The sequence below is a fragment of the Zeus faber genome (genome assembly GCF_960531495.2).
Source record: "Zeus faber genome assembly, chromosome: 18".
NCBI lineage: Eukaryota > Metazoa > Chordata > Actinopteri > Zeiformes > Zeidae > Zeus > Zeus faber.
In genome coordinates this window covers 27,455,010-27,473,204 of record NC_137210.1, presented here as the reverse complement: position 1 = coordinate 27,473,204, position 18,195 = coordinate 27,455,010, and the positions used below count along the sequence as shown (strand labels likewise).

At 46.8% G+C, this 18,195-nt stretch overlaps 2 protein-coding genes across 2 annotated transcripts; one reads left to right on the top strand and one right to left on the bottom strand.

Moving 5' to 3' along the window:
• Positions 1-2,010: 2,010 nt before the first annotated feature.
• LOC307243973 (U3 small nucleolar RNA-associated protein 14 homolog A) lies at positions 2,011-4,734 on the bottom strand (the record flags this gene model as incomplete). Its single annotated transcript, XM_080018944.1, has 1 exon — positions 2,011-4,734. The coding sequence occupies one exon, from the start codon at positions 4,732-4,734 to the stop codon at positions 2,269-2,271; it is 2,466 nt and encodes an 821-aa protein (XP_079875070.1). The 3' UTR covers positions 2,011-2,268.
• A 603-nt stretch (positions 4,735-5,337) lies between these two features.
• ccdc93 (CCC complex scaffolding subunit CCDC93) lies at positions 5,338-18,137 on the top strand (the record flags this gene model as incomplete). Its single annotated transcript, XM_080018943.1, has 24 exons — positions 5,338-5,454; positions 6,249-6,362; positions 6,557-6,651; positions 6,796-6,907; positions 7,251-7,349; positions 7,985-8,041; positions 8,584-8,684; positions 8,998-9,015; positions 9,318-9,354; positions 9,826-9,924; positions 10,046-10,096; positions 10,474-10,560; positions 10,827-10,943; positions 11,148-11,210; positions 11,622-11,695; positions 12,112-12,193; positions 12,347-12,421; positions 12,783-12,854; positions 13,034-13,142; positions 13,378-13,460; positions 14,070-14,107; positions 14,331-14,415; positions 14,978-15,091; positions 17,386-18,137. Coding segments are annotated over 24 exons (1,956 nt in total), but the record flags the coding sequence as incomplete, so codon positions are not given.
• Between the last annotated feature and the right edge of the window lie 58 nt (positions 18,138-18,195).

Here is an 18,195-nt window from a genome sequence, read left to right as displayed (position 1 = left end):
TTTGACCGGCTCTCACAGATGGGCGCTATGGAGGAAAACACGGTCCATCACGGGAGCTGTTGTCCATTTACACACCGCAGTGCCCTGATTTAGTGCTGAGGCGGCCTTCATATATTTGAGTGAGAATCACTGTCTGCGGTCGTTGCAGTCCAACAGGCAGGGGTAGGTCCCAAGGACTAGCTCTCTTTTCATTGTGAGAGGTGTATGAAGCTGTAGTAATTGCCCGAAAGAGATAGTTCTATAGAGAGAAAGAGAGAGAGTGGGAAACAGAGAGCGGGGAGAGAATGACTGATTTAGTAACTATAGGTTTTCTAATGGAATTCTCCACTGTCTCTTGGGCGCTCAAGCTGACAACCATTACCTGCACTGATGCATAGTCCATTATGGGATGGCCCACTTTAATAGAGTGTCTATCATGTGAAATACAGAGACGTCAGGTGCCACAGCATGCACTCTCACCCATGTGTGAAGGTTTAACCCAACTGTAATGGCTTCACAAGGCTGCATAGCCTCACGAATGTATTGAAAATCAACACCAGCCCGAGAGAAGAGGGAAGAACCAAGTGGAGCACAGACTCGGCTGAAAGTGACTGTTCTGTATTAACTTGTTGACTCGCGGCCGCTGAGCGGTGGCCGGTCACACTCCGAAACCCAAGAGCCATGTGATCAGCGGGTCTTGTCGCTGCTCTGAACTTTTAACGCCCCGACTGACGGACATAGTTTGCCTTCCCGAAACAGTTTGAGGGAACGGTTTGTAGGTGTGACGGCCAGTTCGCCTCATGTTTTTACGCGGGTTTCATCAAGCCCCCAAAGTCTTGCAAGATAGACCGGTGATGAGACTCTGTAGGACGGTAAACATATACTAACGATGCCATGTGCCGAGGAGTGGTAAAAATAAAGTTATTCAGCAGATTGAATTTGAAATGTCAACTCCAACATTATTATCACTAGTGTCAACGGTTGATCTTGCCATTGAACTTGTATTTCCAGATTAAACGGTGTGAATGTAAATGCTTAAAAGGACGTTCGGAAATTCTAACATGAACTCACCAATCAAGTCCACAGAACAATTATATAAATTTGTAGAAAACTGGAGCAATTTTCCTCTAAATCAAAAAAAAGAGGGGTTGATGGAGTTACATTTTCAGACATGATTTGGGGAGCCCTCGTCTTCTCTTGTGAACAGACAGCAAGCGTGACATGAGAAGATATTGTGTGAGTTTTAATTTTCATGATTACCTTACATCTGTTTTGAAAACAACATTATTCAACTCACCTGATGTTCACCTTTTGGTGCTTTTAAAAAAATCCGTCCTGCGGGAAACAGCGCCCCCAGTGGCGACAAAAAGTCACTTGACCCTGGATTCTCCTTGAGGTGTAGAAATGTCTCCAGCAGCACCTTCATTAAGATGGATACAATGCTGGATTTTATGGTTTTATAATAGTGGAAGGCTGTAATTTGCATGGTTATTGAATAAGGGTAAGTTATTATAAATAATATTTGGTGTAAGGTTTGATGAGAGCTTGAGAGGGAAGCCCGTCCCGTCAGTTTGAACAGCATTGCCAAATACGTTATTGTTCTTGATCTCGGAGACAATGAGGCACGGCTGCTAAATTTGGCCGACGTCATTTCTACCTTTATATCCCTGAATTAATTTTGATATGGTAATTTGAAAGAACTCGGTCTACAAACCATGAAGGTTACATCGTTTCCTGAATGAATAAAACGCACCAGGAAACAATTGATGACAGAACAAGGCGGATGAGCTTGATCTACACAAACATTTCGTTCACACTGAACCTGCACATTGAATCATGAACATAAATACATAAAAAAGAAAAACCTTGTTTATCACGGAGAAGGGACATTCCGATTTAAAATTTGAAGATGAAATATTTCACATACTGCCCAATTATATTTAAATAAATAAATGAATAGTTCAAATATTTTCCTCACACCTGTTAATGCAACTGCACATGAACTACACACGCAGACTGCCATCGCCTCTTTAACGCCAATGAGGATATTTATTCAAGTTGCAAACATAACTTTGAAACAATTTTGAATCAAATACACAGTATGAAATAGTAAACACAATATTTAGTAAATACAAACGTGTTAATTCATCTCAGAGGTGGATTCAAGCAAATAGACTGGAATCAAACAGCCCACTACACCGACACTGAAGTAAAAGTCCATAAGGTTACCAAAATAGCAACGTCGTATAAAACATGTTTTTTGTTCCAGGAATCCCCCCCCGTTCATTTTTAGGTCTTTTGAGGATTTCTGAAATCTCTTTTGCGGGGCATCTTCCCCCCCTGAGATCCGCTTTTACTCTCACTTTTATTCCCATTCGCCCTCATCTGCTTCTCGTGCTTCTTCAGGTCCTCCCGACTCATGGGCTCGATGATGGCGCCCAGCTTGGTGACGACCTTGGGCAGGGTGAGCTTCTTCACCGTTTGCTGCGTGTTCCAGGTGCTACCGATGGGGGTCCGGATGGTGCCCTCAAACTGCTCCAGTTTCTTGAAGGGAAACGGCAGCGAACTCAACTGGTGGACGCTGACGCCGCTGTTCCGCTTCTGGGAGATGATGACGCTGGGCAGGGCGCGGTCCCTCCTGGGAGGGGGGGGCGCGGCCCTCACCCTAAACTTGCTCCGCTTCCTACGGGACGGCTTGAGGCCGAGGCCCCCCCACTCGCCCCACCCGGGAAGCGTCAGGTTCACCTCCTTCGGCTTCCCCGCCTGCTCCTCGCTGCGCTTGTCCCTCAGGAAGTCGGAGACGACGTCGTCCCCGGCAAACGCCTCCTTGATGATGCCCCTCTGCTCGTCCTTCTCCTCCGCGTCCTCCACAGTGGTCGGGGCGAACGGAACCGCGATGACTTTGGCCCCCTTGGTGAGAACTTTGTTTAGGTCGATCCCCCTCTTTCTCTTCCCGGTTCTGGCTGTTCTGTGCGTCTCGGGTGGAGCGGACGGCGGGGGGTCCGTCGCGTCCGTCGCGTGTTCGTCAGGGGGCTCGTCCTGACCGAGGAGCTCCACATCCTCGAGGTTCCTGACTCTGAACAGCGCCTGCTCAAGCTCTGCGGAAGGATCCGTTTCACCGCTTTCCATGGCATCCTTGGCCCTGGCCTCCCGCTGGCCATCCGCCAGCCCTTGGTAGAGGCTGGTGAATTTTGCAAGCTCCGCCCCCTCCTCCTCCTCTTCCTCTTCCTCCTCCTCTTCAGCTTTGCTCTCCTCTGTCGCCTCCTCATCGCGGTTCAATGCATGTACAAGAGGGTCTTTCTCAGATTCGTTCCGCATTTTACGCCTGGCGGCAAAACCTCTCAGTAGGGCTTCTTCCTCAGTTTCCTCTGTGCCCTCCTCCTCCTCCTCCTCCTCATTCTCCTCTTGGACTGTTGCACTGCCAGGCATCTCTGCGGTAAGCTCTGCTGTATCCCCTGCCCCGGCTTCTGCTGGTTCAATGGAGAGTTTGCCTCTCATCCATGGGTTTGCGGGGTCCAGCCCTGGCTCAGCGTCGTTCACAAAATCAGGAAGCGCCTCGGCATCCGACACCTCTTCGGCACCTTCTTCGTCATCGTTCAGCGTGGCTGACTTCTTCTGAGTCAGATCTCTGTTGACCTCCAGCTGTTGCTGCATGGCTTTACGGGCTCCCTGGTCGTATTTCGCCATGATGGCCTTCGATTTGGCCCACTTGCCGCTGTTCTGGTGTTTGAGCGACATCCTTTCCTGCATCCTCGCCGTCTCCATCTTGCTGAGCTCTTCCAGAGCAGCGGTGGGGTCCGTCTTCACCATCTCATCAAACTGCTTGACAAAGTCCTTGCGTTTGGCTTTGTTGTGCACCTTATGGTATTTCTTGCTCTTGATGCTCCTTTCCCTCTTGGCCTTCGCCTCGTAGTAAGACTGCAGCACTCTGGCCTTCTGGAGCTCCGCGCGACGGATCTTCGCCTCCTCCAGACTCATGGCCTTCAGGGAGTCTTCCTCCATAGGGGTGAGGACGGGGTCGTTCACCGGCTGCTTGTTGACCGACAGCAGGCGGAAGATCTCTTGCTCCAGCGGAGTCTGTGCTTTCCACCCACACACCACCTGCTCCAAGGGTTTGGGACCAGACGGCTCCTGGTTCAGGGGGAAGACCAGCTGCTCGGCCTTGCTGTTCTGTTTGACGATGCTCTTCCAACGGGAAACCTCCTCGGCGGTCTTCTGGTAGGCCAGGTCCCTCTGGATCCTCTCAGTCTCCTGCCTGCTGAGGGGAGAATCAAGGGTTTTTCTGCTGAACTGCAGGCTCTTGATTTGGGATTTGGTCTTGGCCGAGACACCGGGGGTCTTGCCAGCGGTCTCGATCAGGTCGGAAAGGTCGATCTTGTCACCTTCGCCCTCTGCGTTGACGGAGAACTCGGACATCTGAACGGTCGCCTCGGACCTCTCGGCCAGCTTCCTCTTCTTCTTACCGCCCAGGGCGCTGATGGCCTCCAGCAGCTTCTGGTGCCTTCTCTCATCGCCGGGGCCTCCTTCGTCCCCACTGGGGATGTCTTCGTCCATCTCGTCCGGTAACCCCCCGTCCTCCTCCTCCTCCCCCCCGTCGTCGTAATCCACAGCCTTATTCTCCACCGCGGTGTTTTTGGTGATCTCCGTCGCGCCTTTAGCCTTCTTGGCAACTCTCCCTTTCTTGCCTTTCTTTATGACATCGCTCTTGTTGCGACGCGCCGTCTCACTCGCTCCCCTTCTCGGCGCCTTCGCCATGTTGGCTCCCACCGACCCGTGTGTATACACACGTGTGCCGCCGGTCGAGCCAGCGACGTAAAAAGATTGCCCACAATTGGACTCCGCCGTCGCAAAAACTGCCTTCTTCTTCCGGGTCGCGCTTGGGGAGGTTTTTCCGCGGCGCTCGATCCCCCTCTAGTGGACAAGCGTCGAATCGCGTAGTGAATTGTATTGATTTAGAGACAAACGTTGAAAAACGTTGAGAACATAAGACAACAAAACAATAAAACGAATATTAAGATGGGAGGACACGATGCATAGGGCCAGCTCACATCAACACAACATAGCAATATGAAATAAACCTAGCATTGCGACATAAATAAAACACGCATTGTTTATATACATTTTATTAAAGAAATTAACAATAAATTAAACAATTAACGATAAATCTCTGTATCGACAATTGACTGTCAAACGTAGCACGTTGTGCCAGTCAGCTTGGCTAAAAATAAAAAAAAATAAAGTGTAAAACAAAATCTCAATTTGATAAATTCTCTCTTTTCGTGTTTCCAAACAGGCGCCTCGACGGTGTTTTTTATGGGATGTCCCCGCGGGAGCGCGCCGCACGTGGTTTGATCACGTCATCACGTGACGCCGCCACACTCCAACATGGCGGCGGCGGCGGCGTCCGTCTTCCACAGGGTGAGGACCGGGTCCAGGATAGGCGCCCAGTACGACCAGGAGGGCAACCTGATCCAGGTGAACAGCTCCGCTCCACGCCGCGCCGGGTCTCCATGACGGTCCGCGGTGGAAGCTGTGATAGCACCCCGTGCGAACGCTGCCTTCGCCCGGAAGGAGCGAGCGACAGGCGACCTACGTCCCACTGGTTATGATCCGTGTTTACAATGTGGTCTCACTTGTCTGGAGGGACGTTTAACAGCAACATTTATATATAGAGAGCATTGACATGTTTCTGTCAATTATATATATATATATATATATATATATATATATATATATATATATAATGTTCTATTCTTGTTTAAGTTTACCTTAACTGTATCTGTATACTTACTTATCTGTATAAACGTTTTCTTTCACTGCAATAGTTTCATTTTTCAGTTTCATGTTTTCACTTTTCGGGTTTCTCCTCCACCTGTTGTTGTTGTTTTCCATTTGCGTGGGTGGTGTAAACGTCTTCCCTACGCATGTGAGGCTCGTTGAGTTCAGCTGGAGCGACGTTCACTTGCGTCACGCACTAGATATCCCGTAAACCACCACCACCACCACCACCACATGATACTCACGTCGATGGGTGGGGGCCATTTCCCGATGGCTGTCGATTTTCACAGCGAACATTATGGGATGGCTGAACACAGTGGAGGTTAACAGAGCTGGTGGGCGTGATTCACATGCACCTCAGTCAAACACTCCTGTACTGACTGTGGCGGCTTCCAGCTGTTTTTACCCGTGAAAAGACCCTGCTTGTTTACTATTATTATTATTATTATTATTATCTTTTAAGACTCTCTCAAAATGCGTCCGTTTTGCAGGTGGAGACCAGAGAGGATGAGGAGCAGAACGTCAAACTGGCGGAGATCCTGGAGCTGCTGCTGGCGGCCGGGTACTTCAGAGCCCGCATCAAGGGACTGTCGCCCTTCGACAAGGTGCCGCAGAGTACACGGAGAAGTGTTTGTAGTTCAAAACGAGGGACGGCGCGCTCCCCGCCCTCTCCTCACGCTCATCTGTCTTCACAGGGCACCTTTTCAAACATTTGTAACGTCGAAGGTTAACACGTTTTTTGCTGAATAGGTGGACAGGTGTAGTTGCAACCCGCTTCTCTTTTTGGCTCCACCCTCAGGTGGTCGGTGGGATGACCTGGTGCATCACAACCTGCAACTTCGACATCGATGTGGATCTGCTCTTCCAGGAAAACTCCACCATCGGCCAAAAAATGTAAATAGCTCTAAAGTACAAGCTGGTTTCCCCAGACCTTTGGAAGGGGCTGCACGGCGATGGTGATTATGATGATGATGGTGATGATGGTGTTTAACCCTGGCGCAGCTTCACGTGACCCCTGATGCTCTCCCTTGTCCCCAGAGGCCTCACGGAGAAAATCGTCTCTGTTCTGCCCAAGATGAAGTGTCCTCACCGCCTGGAGCCGCACCAGATCCAGGGCTTGGACTTCATCCACATTTTCCCCGTGGTGCAGGTGGGCAAACAGGGCAGCGTCACACACTGAATGTTTACCGGTGATACGGAGCCGGTTTTAGAACTGATCCCAGAGCATCGTTAAAAAGGTGCACATGCTCTGAAAATAGTGCAGCCCAACACTTAAACCTAATATATATATATATATATATATATATATATATATATATATATATATATATATATATATATATATATATATATATATAATTTTTTTTTTTTTTTTTTTTTTTTTTTTTTTTTTTAACAATGGATCTACAATTCCTCCATGATTCACAAATGACTCACGATTACATGATGAGTGGGTTAGTTTTATTCCTGACGACGTGTTGTTCCTCCTCCAGTGGCTGGTGAAGAGGGCCATCGAGACCCGGGAGGAGATGGGCGACTACGTCCGAGCGTACTCCATCTCCCAGTTCCAGAAGACGCACAGCTTCCCAGAGGTGACGGTCTCAGAAAAACAAAACTCAACACGAGGAAGATTCAGTATAGTAATAATCAAGCATTATATTTGTATATTCTTTTCATTTTAAGGGGGAAAAAAACGTGCTTAAAATAAACAAAAAAACAGGTAGAAACTCACAGTTTTGAGGCCTTTTTAAAAGAGCACTCAGGTTCAGTGGCGCTGGCCGTTCCACAGGCGAAGTGCCGTTCTGCAAAACCTCCCATGATGCGTTGTGCTCAGCATTGAGGTTGAGGTTTTAGTGGATGATTCGTTTCCTTGAACCCGTCGCCGTTGAACCGACCGAGCCCTGGTCTGGACTCTCGCTGCGGTGATGCTGCCCCCTAGAGGCCTTTTCATGTTGTTGTTTTTTTTTGTCTCAGCAGGTGACAAAACTTTCCCCTTTTTTAGGGAATTTTATCTCAAAAAGATGACTGTCACTTTAGCTAACTGCTCTGTGTTGTCTGGGAACAAAAACGGCGTTCAGGGGTTGTAATTCATCGGTCAGCTTATCTAACCTGATGATTAAACAGGGTTGTCTCCATTTTTGATGGTTATTATGATGAATCATAATCATGAGACGCCGCTGAACACTCCAGCTGGGAACTAGCTGTGTGCCTCCACACTGTGCTGCAGGATGAGGAGTTCCTGCAGAGGAAGAGCAAGGCCATGAAGGCTGTTCTCGACGTATCGGTGAGTCAAAGAACTATTTTTATAACTTTGATGATATAAATAAAACCTGTCGCACGCCAAAGTAAAATTATCCAACCACCACGTAGGCGTGCCTGCAGTTATTAGAATATAATAATGGATATGACACATGCAATGGAATCCTGACTGATAACAGTGTCACGGTGTATTAATCAAAATTGATATTTATGTTGTTTTTGGGGGTAAAGGGTTTTTTTTGGGGGTAAATAAATAAAACAAATCCAAATGGAACTCAGGGGTTAAAGTTCTCTCTCGTATTATATTAAATGAAGTTTATTTTCTAGTCAGCACACATTTTAATTTAACTGAGCAGTCTTCTGATGACGAGTCCCGTTTTTAACGTTGTCTCTGTTTTGGTGTTTTGGAACCCGCCTTGAGAAGGACCTCCCGCCCGCTCTCGCAGCGGTGGCCGCGCCTACTTTTGCGGAAGGCGCTTGACTCTGCTTTTCCTGTTTTGTGTTCTCCGCCGGTGCGCTCCTCCGATCCGCCGTTTCATCCGGGTGGTGCCCGCGCCGGGCTCACAGGAAGTATACAAACCCAGGAGGAAGTACAAGAGGCAGGTGGAGGCCGGGGAGCTGCTGGACGAGGAGTCGCGGGTCCACTCCACCCTCCTGGAGTACGGCAGGTGAGGCGGCGCTCCTTCACTCCGCCCTTCTTTCTTTCTTTTCCTTTTTTAACTTGCTGTTGTCCGTCTCTCACCCCCCCCCCCTCCACCCCCCACCCCACCGCACAACGTGGAGGAAGCTGGTTTGTTTGTTTGTTTTTCTTGTTTTTTTTTAAGTGTTAGTGAAACCTCTCCTTCCTTACATTTCCGAGCAGTTCACTGTGTTTGTGAAGGTGTCACGTTGGCCACGCCCGGGCGCCGTCGCCGCTCGCCGGGTGTTTTAGTTCCCTGCCGTGGCCTCGCGCTCACTTCACCTTTTCCGTCCCCGCACTAGAATGTCAGATTACCTGCTGTGAGTATGAGAGCCTGGTGTGATGTGATTTAGACTTTCATTGGGTTTTTCTGTTTTCTGCCCGTTGCTGCTCCCGCCGGGGTGCTTGAACGCGCATGTCCGCGCACGTTTGACGTGTTTCAAACCTCTGCTACTGGTTCCGCCTGGCGTACAGGCAAACAAGCTGTTTGGAGGTTTTTGTTTGTGGCGTGACTTGTTTTCAGTGGAGCTCTTCCTGCACAGTGTGTTTGTCAGTGACTTACGACCTGTTTTGGTTTTTTTTGTCTTGTTTTTTCTCCTCTTCCTCTTCTTTGTTTCCTCAGACGTTACGGCTTCAGCAAGCATTCCAAACAAGGAAAAGTAGGTGTCGATAAAATGGATTGAAACTCACATGTTTACACGCTGGTTTGAGCCTTCTGAACGCTTTGCTATTATCAGTAAACACTGCAAATGATACGTCATTGATTTTAAGATGCAATGAATGACGGCACGAGTATGTAGTAATAAAATACTGAAAGGAAAGAAAACACCCACTCATACAAGTTTCAGTTATTATATCTATGACGTGAGTGTTTTTCAGTGAATTTAAAAACACGATGAACGACCGGATTCTCAGTGCTCATAGTAAATCTAACGACACAGGTTCAGGTTGTTTTTCTTCATCTTTCAATTTAAGCTATGCGTCACAGATTTTCTATCTTAATGTGCTAATATCAGGTTCTTTAATCCACCTCACCCCTCACCCCCCTGCATTTTAACAGCGTGTCATCTCAAGTTTCTAGAATATATGTATATTTGTTTTTAAGATCCAGTCTCCCTGTTTGCCTTTAGGCGGAGGAGCGGAAGGCCTCCTCGGCTGCGGGCGCTCAGGCCACGCCCTCCGGGATGGCGGAGGTGTCGGAGGAGGAGGACCTGCAGGCCGCTGAGGAGGTCGGCCAAGGGCTCCCTCACTTTTCTCTCCAAACTGCTCGTTCTTTATTTATCGTCAAGTAAGAAAGTAACTGGTTTCTATTCGTTTTGTCGGTTTGCCTTTTATTTGGACTCCCTTCAGCTGCGTATCAAAACCCTGATGACCAATATGGCTGCCATGGCGACTGAGGAGGTAAGGAGCACTGTTCTGCTGTGTGGAAACGCATTCATGTTCTACTGGGCCTTTAGCAAACTTACTGTTCAACAGCCTCCATTTGTCTTCATATATTCTGTATAAACGAGCAGTCGACTTATCTGTAATAAGATCTGGTCTTGAAATAATGTTTTCTCGTTAGCTGTTATTCCGACAATTTTGCTTAAATAGATGGGAAGTAGGTCCAAAAAACACAAGTGGTTTAAAGTAGGTGTGAAGTTAATTGATTACCTTCTGTAATTGAGACTATTTGTGAATACTTAATATATACTATACTATATATATATATATATATATATATATATTTACAAGAGGAAAAACCTGCAGTTTGTGACTGAACTCTGCTTTCCCGACAGGGGAGGCTCACTGCCAGTGCGGTGGGTCAGATAGTAGGACTGCAGTCTGAGGAAATCAAACAGATCGCCTCAGAGTACGCTGAGAAGGTGAGTTCCAGCCAAACATCACTGTTACTCTGTATGAGGGGAATTATGTTGCAGTGACTGCTACTAGTGATCTAAATGTGATATTGTCATAGTCTTGACCCCATTGCATTAACCAGGTGAATTCTGCAGTAATTGCCATTAAAAAAAACAAAAAACAAAAAAAACAATTATTAAAATTGTCTTTATTAGCCCATTCCTATATATCATAGAGTTGTCAAAATGAGCAGAACCAGACTCTCTCTCTCCCTCTCTCTCTCTCTCTGCAGCAGTCTGAGCTGTCGTCGGAGGATCGGCCCGAGCGGTTCGGTCCGCTCCAGCAGCACCGCAGGACCACGGCCTCGCTCAACAAACAGATCCAGCAGAAGACCAAACAACTGGAAGAGGTAAGGACTGCGGGAGCCTTTACACAACCACTCACACGTCACCGCTGCACTGAAAGATGGACTTTAAATTTAAAAAAAAAATGCAATAACAGTGATAAGGAACATCTTCCGCGTCGCTCAGTCCCGTTTCCAAAATAAACCCCTCAAACTTTATAACTCTCAGTGTGAAAGCCGCGCGGTCATGTTTTGTTTGTGTGTGCGCAGCTGCAAGCCAGGCACAGGGAGCTGAAGACAGGCTGCGACGAGGCCAAGACGAAGCTGACGGAGGTAAGAAGCGCCTCTGTTTGAGGAGTTTTGAATTGTGATCGGCCTCATTTCAATGAAACATTCGTACACCGGCCGGGGTCACTTTGAGGTTGTGATGTCACGGCGACGGTTTCATGTTCTATCTGATTTTATTGAAACAAAACTATTCATAAATGAATAATTAACAGTTTGTTTTCAAAATCTGTGGTCTCAATATTATTGTAGTTTGAAATTCCTCCGTTATTGTAACGCCATTTGAGCGCCGTCCAAAGCCCAAGCAACGTTCCACGTTCCAGCTACAAGTACACTCTGGAGGCCGAAACTCATCTTTTCTGCAGCGTTTCTACGAAAAGAAGCCAAAAAAACCTGCAAATCCCGTCACAGATTGAGAGAAAGCTGCTCCAACCTCTGTGGCTGTGTCCCTCTCTGCAGGCCACAGAGTACACGGAGAAGCTGCAGGCGGAGCTGAGTTCCCTGGAGGAGGTGGAGTCCCAGGCCGACGGAGCGTATGTGCTGAGGAAACGACGACCAGGCAGATTTAGGATAAATGATGATGATAATGATAATAATGATAATGATGATAATAATAATGATAATAATATGATGATAATAATAATAATAATAATAAGATGATGATGATGATGATGATAATAATATTAATAATAATAAATGGTATCCAGCTGTGGCCTCTTACTGAGAGGAGTGCTATATTTTTATGTATCATTTAAAGCTTATCTGAAACCTATATTTTTGCCTTTAAATCCTTGTATATATATTTTTTATTTCTTTGTATCTAAGTATTATTAAAAAAAAAATTCTATGTTTTAAAATCTGCAAACGCGCGGAGATGCTGCGTGAAAGGCCCCGTGCTGTACAAATAAAGATGGTGTCTCTTAACGGTGGCCTGCTCTGCTGTTGACAGCCTGCTGGACAAACTGAGGACCCTGGTCGCCTTGAACGAGAACCTGAAACAGCAGGAGCAGGAGTTCCGCACGCACTGTAGAGTGAGCGCGCACACACACACACACACACACAAAGGAATACACCCAATACTGTAGATTGTCATTTGATTGAGATAGTGAGATGGAACAGAAATGACTGGAAACTCCATTTTGGGGTTTTTTTTTATATCTATATTTCTTTAATATTTGGTCCAGGAGGAGATGGCTCGCCTGCAGCAGAACATTGAGGATTTGAAGCTCACGGCAGGTGACGACACCGAGGAGAACAAGGTACGCATCGGGTGTGGGGGCTTTGAGTCATGCACCATAACTGTGCCTGAAGTTTTCGAGCAGCTAGCAAAAAAAACAAAAGAAAACCCCCAAAGAACTAAATCCCTCAATCCCCCTTTCCACTCTCACAAAATGTTAAAACAAAAGCCCAGAACAGTGTTTTGACCCGGGTCCGTTGTTTTTTTCTATGACTTGCGTTGCTCAGCCTACAAGTCACCCTGGGCTGGTCCTGCGTGTTTGCTTCTCTTTAAATCGTTTTTTTTCCCAAGTGAACGGTCTTTGCGCGTGTCCATGGTTTGTGCGCTGCAGCGCGGGGGGGGCACTGATTCGCCCTTTGAACTTCATCTTTCCCTCCCCTCAGGAGAGGAACCAGCTGATCGAGAAGCAGTACAACACCGACCGAGAGAAGCTGCAGAAGATCCGGCTGTTGATGGTGAAGAGAGAAGAACAAGCACACAATACCGGCTCCCATTGAATGACAGTTGTTCATATATAACAGTGAAGGGAACAAAATACAAAATATGAGGCGGAATCAGTGGCCACGCTCCAGAAAATGAACCCCCGCGGCCGCCGCACTCCAAAGTCACCGCATGTTGCTCCACTCTCTCCCAGGCGCGGAGGAACCGGGAAATCGCCATCCTGCAGCGCAAGATTGACGAGGTCCCCAGCCGGGCGGAGCTGACCCAGTACCAGAAGAGGTTCATCGAGCTCTACGGCCAGGGTGGGTTCCATCGTTGCGCCATGCCGTGGAATATTTAAATATTTAGAGAAATGTCAAATGTGGCGTTAATATAAACCACAGCATCTCTGAGTGAAACGGATCAGGCTCGTAGTTGGAGCACGGGGGCAGCGGGATAAAGGAAGAACCTGCTGTGTTTATCGCAAAATAAAGACCTTTTCAATAGGAGGGAAATGTTCTCCAAATAATTTATTTTATTTATTTTTGCTTGTCTCAGTTTCTGCAACTCACAAGGAGACCAAGCAGTTCTTCACCCTGTACAACACGCTGGACGACAAGAAGGTTTATCTGGAGAAGGAGGTAAACACAGCAGGAGAAGTCAGAGCACAAACCTTCCCCCAGATATGGACTTTGGGAGGAAAAGGGGAAATCTCTCTACGGACGGAATGTTATTGTCCCTGTCGTGTAAAGTCTTTAAAACTGCACATTTACTGTTTTCAAAACAATGTTTCGCCTGTGCTCACTTGGCCATGGGAGTAGCTTCAGTCACAGTAAATAACACTGTTCACGTTGCTGTGATGTATGCTAACCACTTTTATTTTTTCATCACATATATTTTTCATCAGATTTTTTTTTTTGTTTTATTTAATATTGTGAGAAAAAAAAGTGATTTTTAATATAATAGGTTTTTTTAATATATATACAGAAATTATTCTGAACAAATTGGAAAAACGTGGACGTGAGCGCTGTACGCCGTCGCAACAGCCGAGTTGAATCATTTCACACGACGCGATCCGAGTAGAATCTCTGAGCGGAGTCCAGGCTTGAGGCTCCACCGTTTACTTTTACAAACGGGCCTCGGATGTGTTCATGAGGGGGGGCGTGCGACACAACCTTCAGCAGAAACATCTCATCCCACCTAAACCGCTGGATCTGTGACGCACTCCATCTGTGCTCTGGTGTCTGCAGGTCAATCTGCTGAACTCCATCCACGACAACTTCCAGCAGTGAGTACGGTCGCCGTGGCGGTTTGCACGTTGATACGGTCTGTGGCTCCTGAGTTATCCAGTGATGGTGGAGCTGTGACGCAGCTTTAAATGTATTTCAACATGATCACACGCCACAGCGCTATACCGCAGCGCGTTGGAGCTGTGATGTCATTATTTCTGTTGTGCAGAATGACAAACTGAGTGAAAAGAGACGAGTGACCCTGTCCTGACTCCTCCCCAGAGCCATGTCGTCCTCGGGGGCCAGGGAGCAGTTCCTCAGACAGATGGAGCAGATCGTGGAGGGCATCAAGCACAGTCGCATCAAGGTGCAGCGCCGTCGCTCACGTCGCGTTTGAGGAAACGAGGATTTCCTGTTTGAGAAGGTGGAGCCGGGTTGAGCCGTAGCCGCCTGTTCCCACCTCTGTTTTTAAACTCCGGGAACGTCTCCTACCGCATGGTGGAGTCTTTGGTCGTCTTCTAACTTCTAACTGTTGAACATCTGCTCTACAGGGAATTTATGAGGGAATCCATGATTTATTTTTGTTCAATATCATAACGAAAATATGATGTAAAATCCCACTTTATTAATCCCTGGGGAGGAAATTCGGGTGTTGAATTTGACCATATGGTAATATACATATTTTAATGTAATTATATATAAAATATTTATAAGTACAAATACATACAGGAGACTTATTCTGTGTATTATTTGACATTTATGTGTGTTTTCTTTGGTGTCAGGAGACAAGGTCTAACAATGTTGTTGAAGTACCCATTGACGTAGTACAACAGCCTGTGGGACTTCCTTAGGACGTGCAGGGTTTTGAGCCGGTAGCCGTGTTTATCTCCTCCAAACCTCTCCCTGGGTTCTTCTGTGTGTTCCGTCAGATGGAGAAGAAGAAGCAGGAGAATAAGATGAGGAGGGATCAGCTGAATGACGACTACCTGGAGCTGCTGGACAAACAGAGGCTCTACTTCAAAACAGTCAAGGACTTTAAAGAGGTGAAACTCAGTCATACATTATACCTCTTTCTCACTGCGCCAGAAACCTGGTCACACCAGCTTACATCCGGCATTTGTCACCGGTGGGAAAGGGGAAAAACCCGGGTCTCAGTCCCTCGTCAAATGACCCTGCAATAATCCCGGGTTTTAATCGGCTCCACCTCCGATCGGCTCTGATTTGAACAGGACACCCGTGTCCACCCTCTAATTTTGGCCCCTTTACCTGCGTGATGATGATGATGATGATAGACAGGACTATCCCTGTATCATTCCATCATTTCATCCCATTTAGAATCCAAAATCAGAAGTTATTGACTTTTTATCGGCATGGGGAACCATGAAATGTTGTCAGTGTTGGGATCGGTACCAGCAGCACTGATACTCCATACTGCCGGTGCTCCACGCTGTGTGTCGGTTCCTTCATGAACGATCAGATTCTTTTGAACGACTCAAAAGTACTTTTTTATCAATTAATTTTTAAGTTTTCGTTTTATGGTTTCATGTCGTCGTTTGTTGAAGTTGCTGTCTCCGCTACTGTTTTGTTCCCTATCACACTGGAACCATGACACGCCCCTTTTCCGGCGTGTTCGCGACGACGAACGTGATGCACCAGAAATAAAAAACGGCATTTCTCCTGGCAATGGGAAAGGTGTCAATCACCTACTATCAGTCGGTCGAGCCGTGTTTAAAAAATAAAATAAAATAAAAATCCCGGCCCGACCGGCTCATTTTTGTGTGAAAACGGTATGGGCTTTCCAAACTGGGGCTGTTGGGAAGCCCATTGTACCGTTTTCAGAAATTATAAGATGTAATCCAAATATAACATCTTTTAGGTTTTCATTTTTTTTATTTCATTTTTTTCTCACTAAATATATATTTGTCGTGAAATCTGCATTTAATTTGTCAGCATAGTTCATTCTAAAATAAATCATTCTCATTTTTCACTCCACACAAACCACGCAGTGCGTTATTATAGTCAGATCATTTTATTGTGCTGGTACTGAGCTGCTAATCCATGGGAGCAAAGACTTTCAAAAACCTCTTCAAGCTGAAGCTGCTTTCACACATGGACTCCAGACAATGTTCAGATGATCAGGTTCGGATGTTGTACCACCGTTGTTGGGTTTGGGCGAGGGGTGGAGCCTGGGTAGAGCCTGCAGGAAGCTGCAGAGTTTTGCACCCAAGATGGTGGACGAGGCTACCGACTTAATTGGGTAACTGTTGTTTTTTGTTTTTTTTTGCGTCGGTACTCCACGTTTTCAAACGAATCCCCGACAGAAACGAGAGAGCGGAAAGGAATAACAAAGGAAAGCAGGAAGGGGTAGAGAGCAGCTGCGCTCTGACCCTTCTCCACCCTCGGCGAGCGGGCGCGTCCGCGTGCGGATGACGTCTGTGTCGTGCGCCCGTCGCAGTCATGAACACGCGACACGCCCGCTCGCCGACTGAATTCTGCGGGTCGCCTGCTCTGTTCACACGTACCGCTGGATCAGACATTATGCAGACTTGGGGCTCGGCTGCTGGCTGGGTGAAGTCTCTTTAGATTCAAGATTCAAGAGGTTTATTCGTCACATACATATACATACTTTCATACATATATGCAGTGAAATGTTAATGCGAGCACCCGGTGATTACACACAATATGTCCTAGACTGAACACAGTAGCTACTTAAGAAAATTTCTTTCTATTAGACCAACTAACTGATTCCTAAAGCGTAATACATTAAGTCCAATACTTATAGAATAAAATAAAATTTTATACAGTACAGTAACACCAAACAACCCAGACACAGTATGCGGTACAGTATGCTACATACAGTACAGTAAGGTAGCGGAGCCTATGTGTGTGGCTCAGTGAGGACCCCTGGTGAGGTCAGCGTTGACAGTTCTGACAGTTCTTTAATGCCCGGTTCAACTCATTAGGACATTTGTGTTCACACGTGCATCTCCTCCGCGTAACGTACACAACGTTCTGACTCTGTTTCCTGTCAAGACCGTGTGGGGAGTGTACGCCTCATCTTGAGGGGATCGAACGTTTGTTTCTTGTCCCTTTGACCTCCCCACAACCGCTAGGTTTTTCTGAAGCAGCCTCTAGTGGCCGTTTTCCGAACTGCAGTTTGGAGCGTTTCCGTTTTCCGTGGCGGTTGCTGCTCGTCAGACGCGGGCAGGGAACGATCTCCCGGTTTCGCTCCGTGGAGCAGAATGTGTCGATGCTTTTTAAATTTTTATGTATTTATTTATTTATTTTTTGCTGTGTTCGCTGCGCTGACTCTGGCGTCGTACTCTCTTCCCAACAGGAGTGTCGGAAGAACGAGATGCTGCTGTCCAAGCTGAGGGCTAAAGGCGCCTCCTAACCCGGTACCTGCCCCTCACGCGGCCGTCGCTCTTTGGATCTGTCCTCTCACCGTAACAACGTACGGCCGCAGTTTTTTTTGTTTTTTTTTAGATAAGATCTGCGTTCCGTTGCCGCAACGTGCCGAGACTCTAGATTCCTTTTCACATTCCACCGTGTTTTCTTTCGGTTTTTTTTTTCATCATCCTTTGAAAGAGATTAGATTGTTAAACCTGCAATCCTGATGATTAATAACTTGTATATAGAATCCAGCCGGAATGTCTTAAATTTCAGATGAGCTAATGTGCCAATCACGTGGGCCGTGTCCCAAACTGACAAACGGACATAGAGAACTTGGAAAAGGTTGTTCCGAGATATTTATTCTGTGTTCCGACTCTGTGTGGCTGATACCACAGCACCCAACGTATGAAGCATCTACCCTGAGTCACGTAAGCGGTGTTCCTACACGGGGCGTGCGTCAAAGAAGGGGAATTCATTCTTTCTTTGACGACGAGGATTAAAAGGTCAAAATACCTGTGAATGTAGACACAAGCCCTGTTTTTTTCCCATTGTCCGTACAAAGTAAAAAAATAAAATTAAAATAAATGTTCTTTACGAAATAGCCTTCATCCATCTTAAACCATTTAACCTGAACCATTTTATTTGCCCATACGAGCAGAAATCAATGAATAAAATCAATTTCCAGTGAAGAACCAACTACATCTTGAGTGAATTCTGGATTTTGTTGATGTGCAACGTGCTGGAGTCCTGTTCC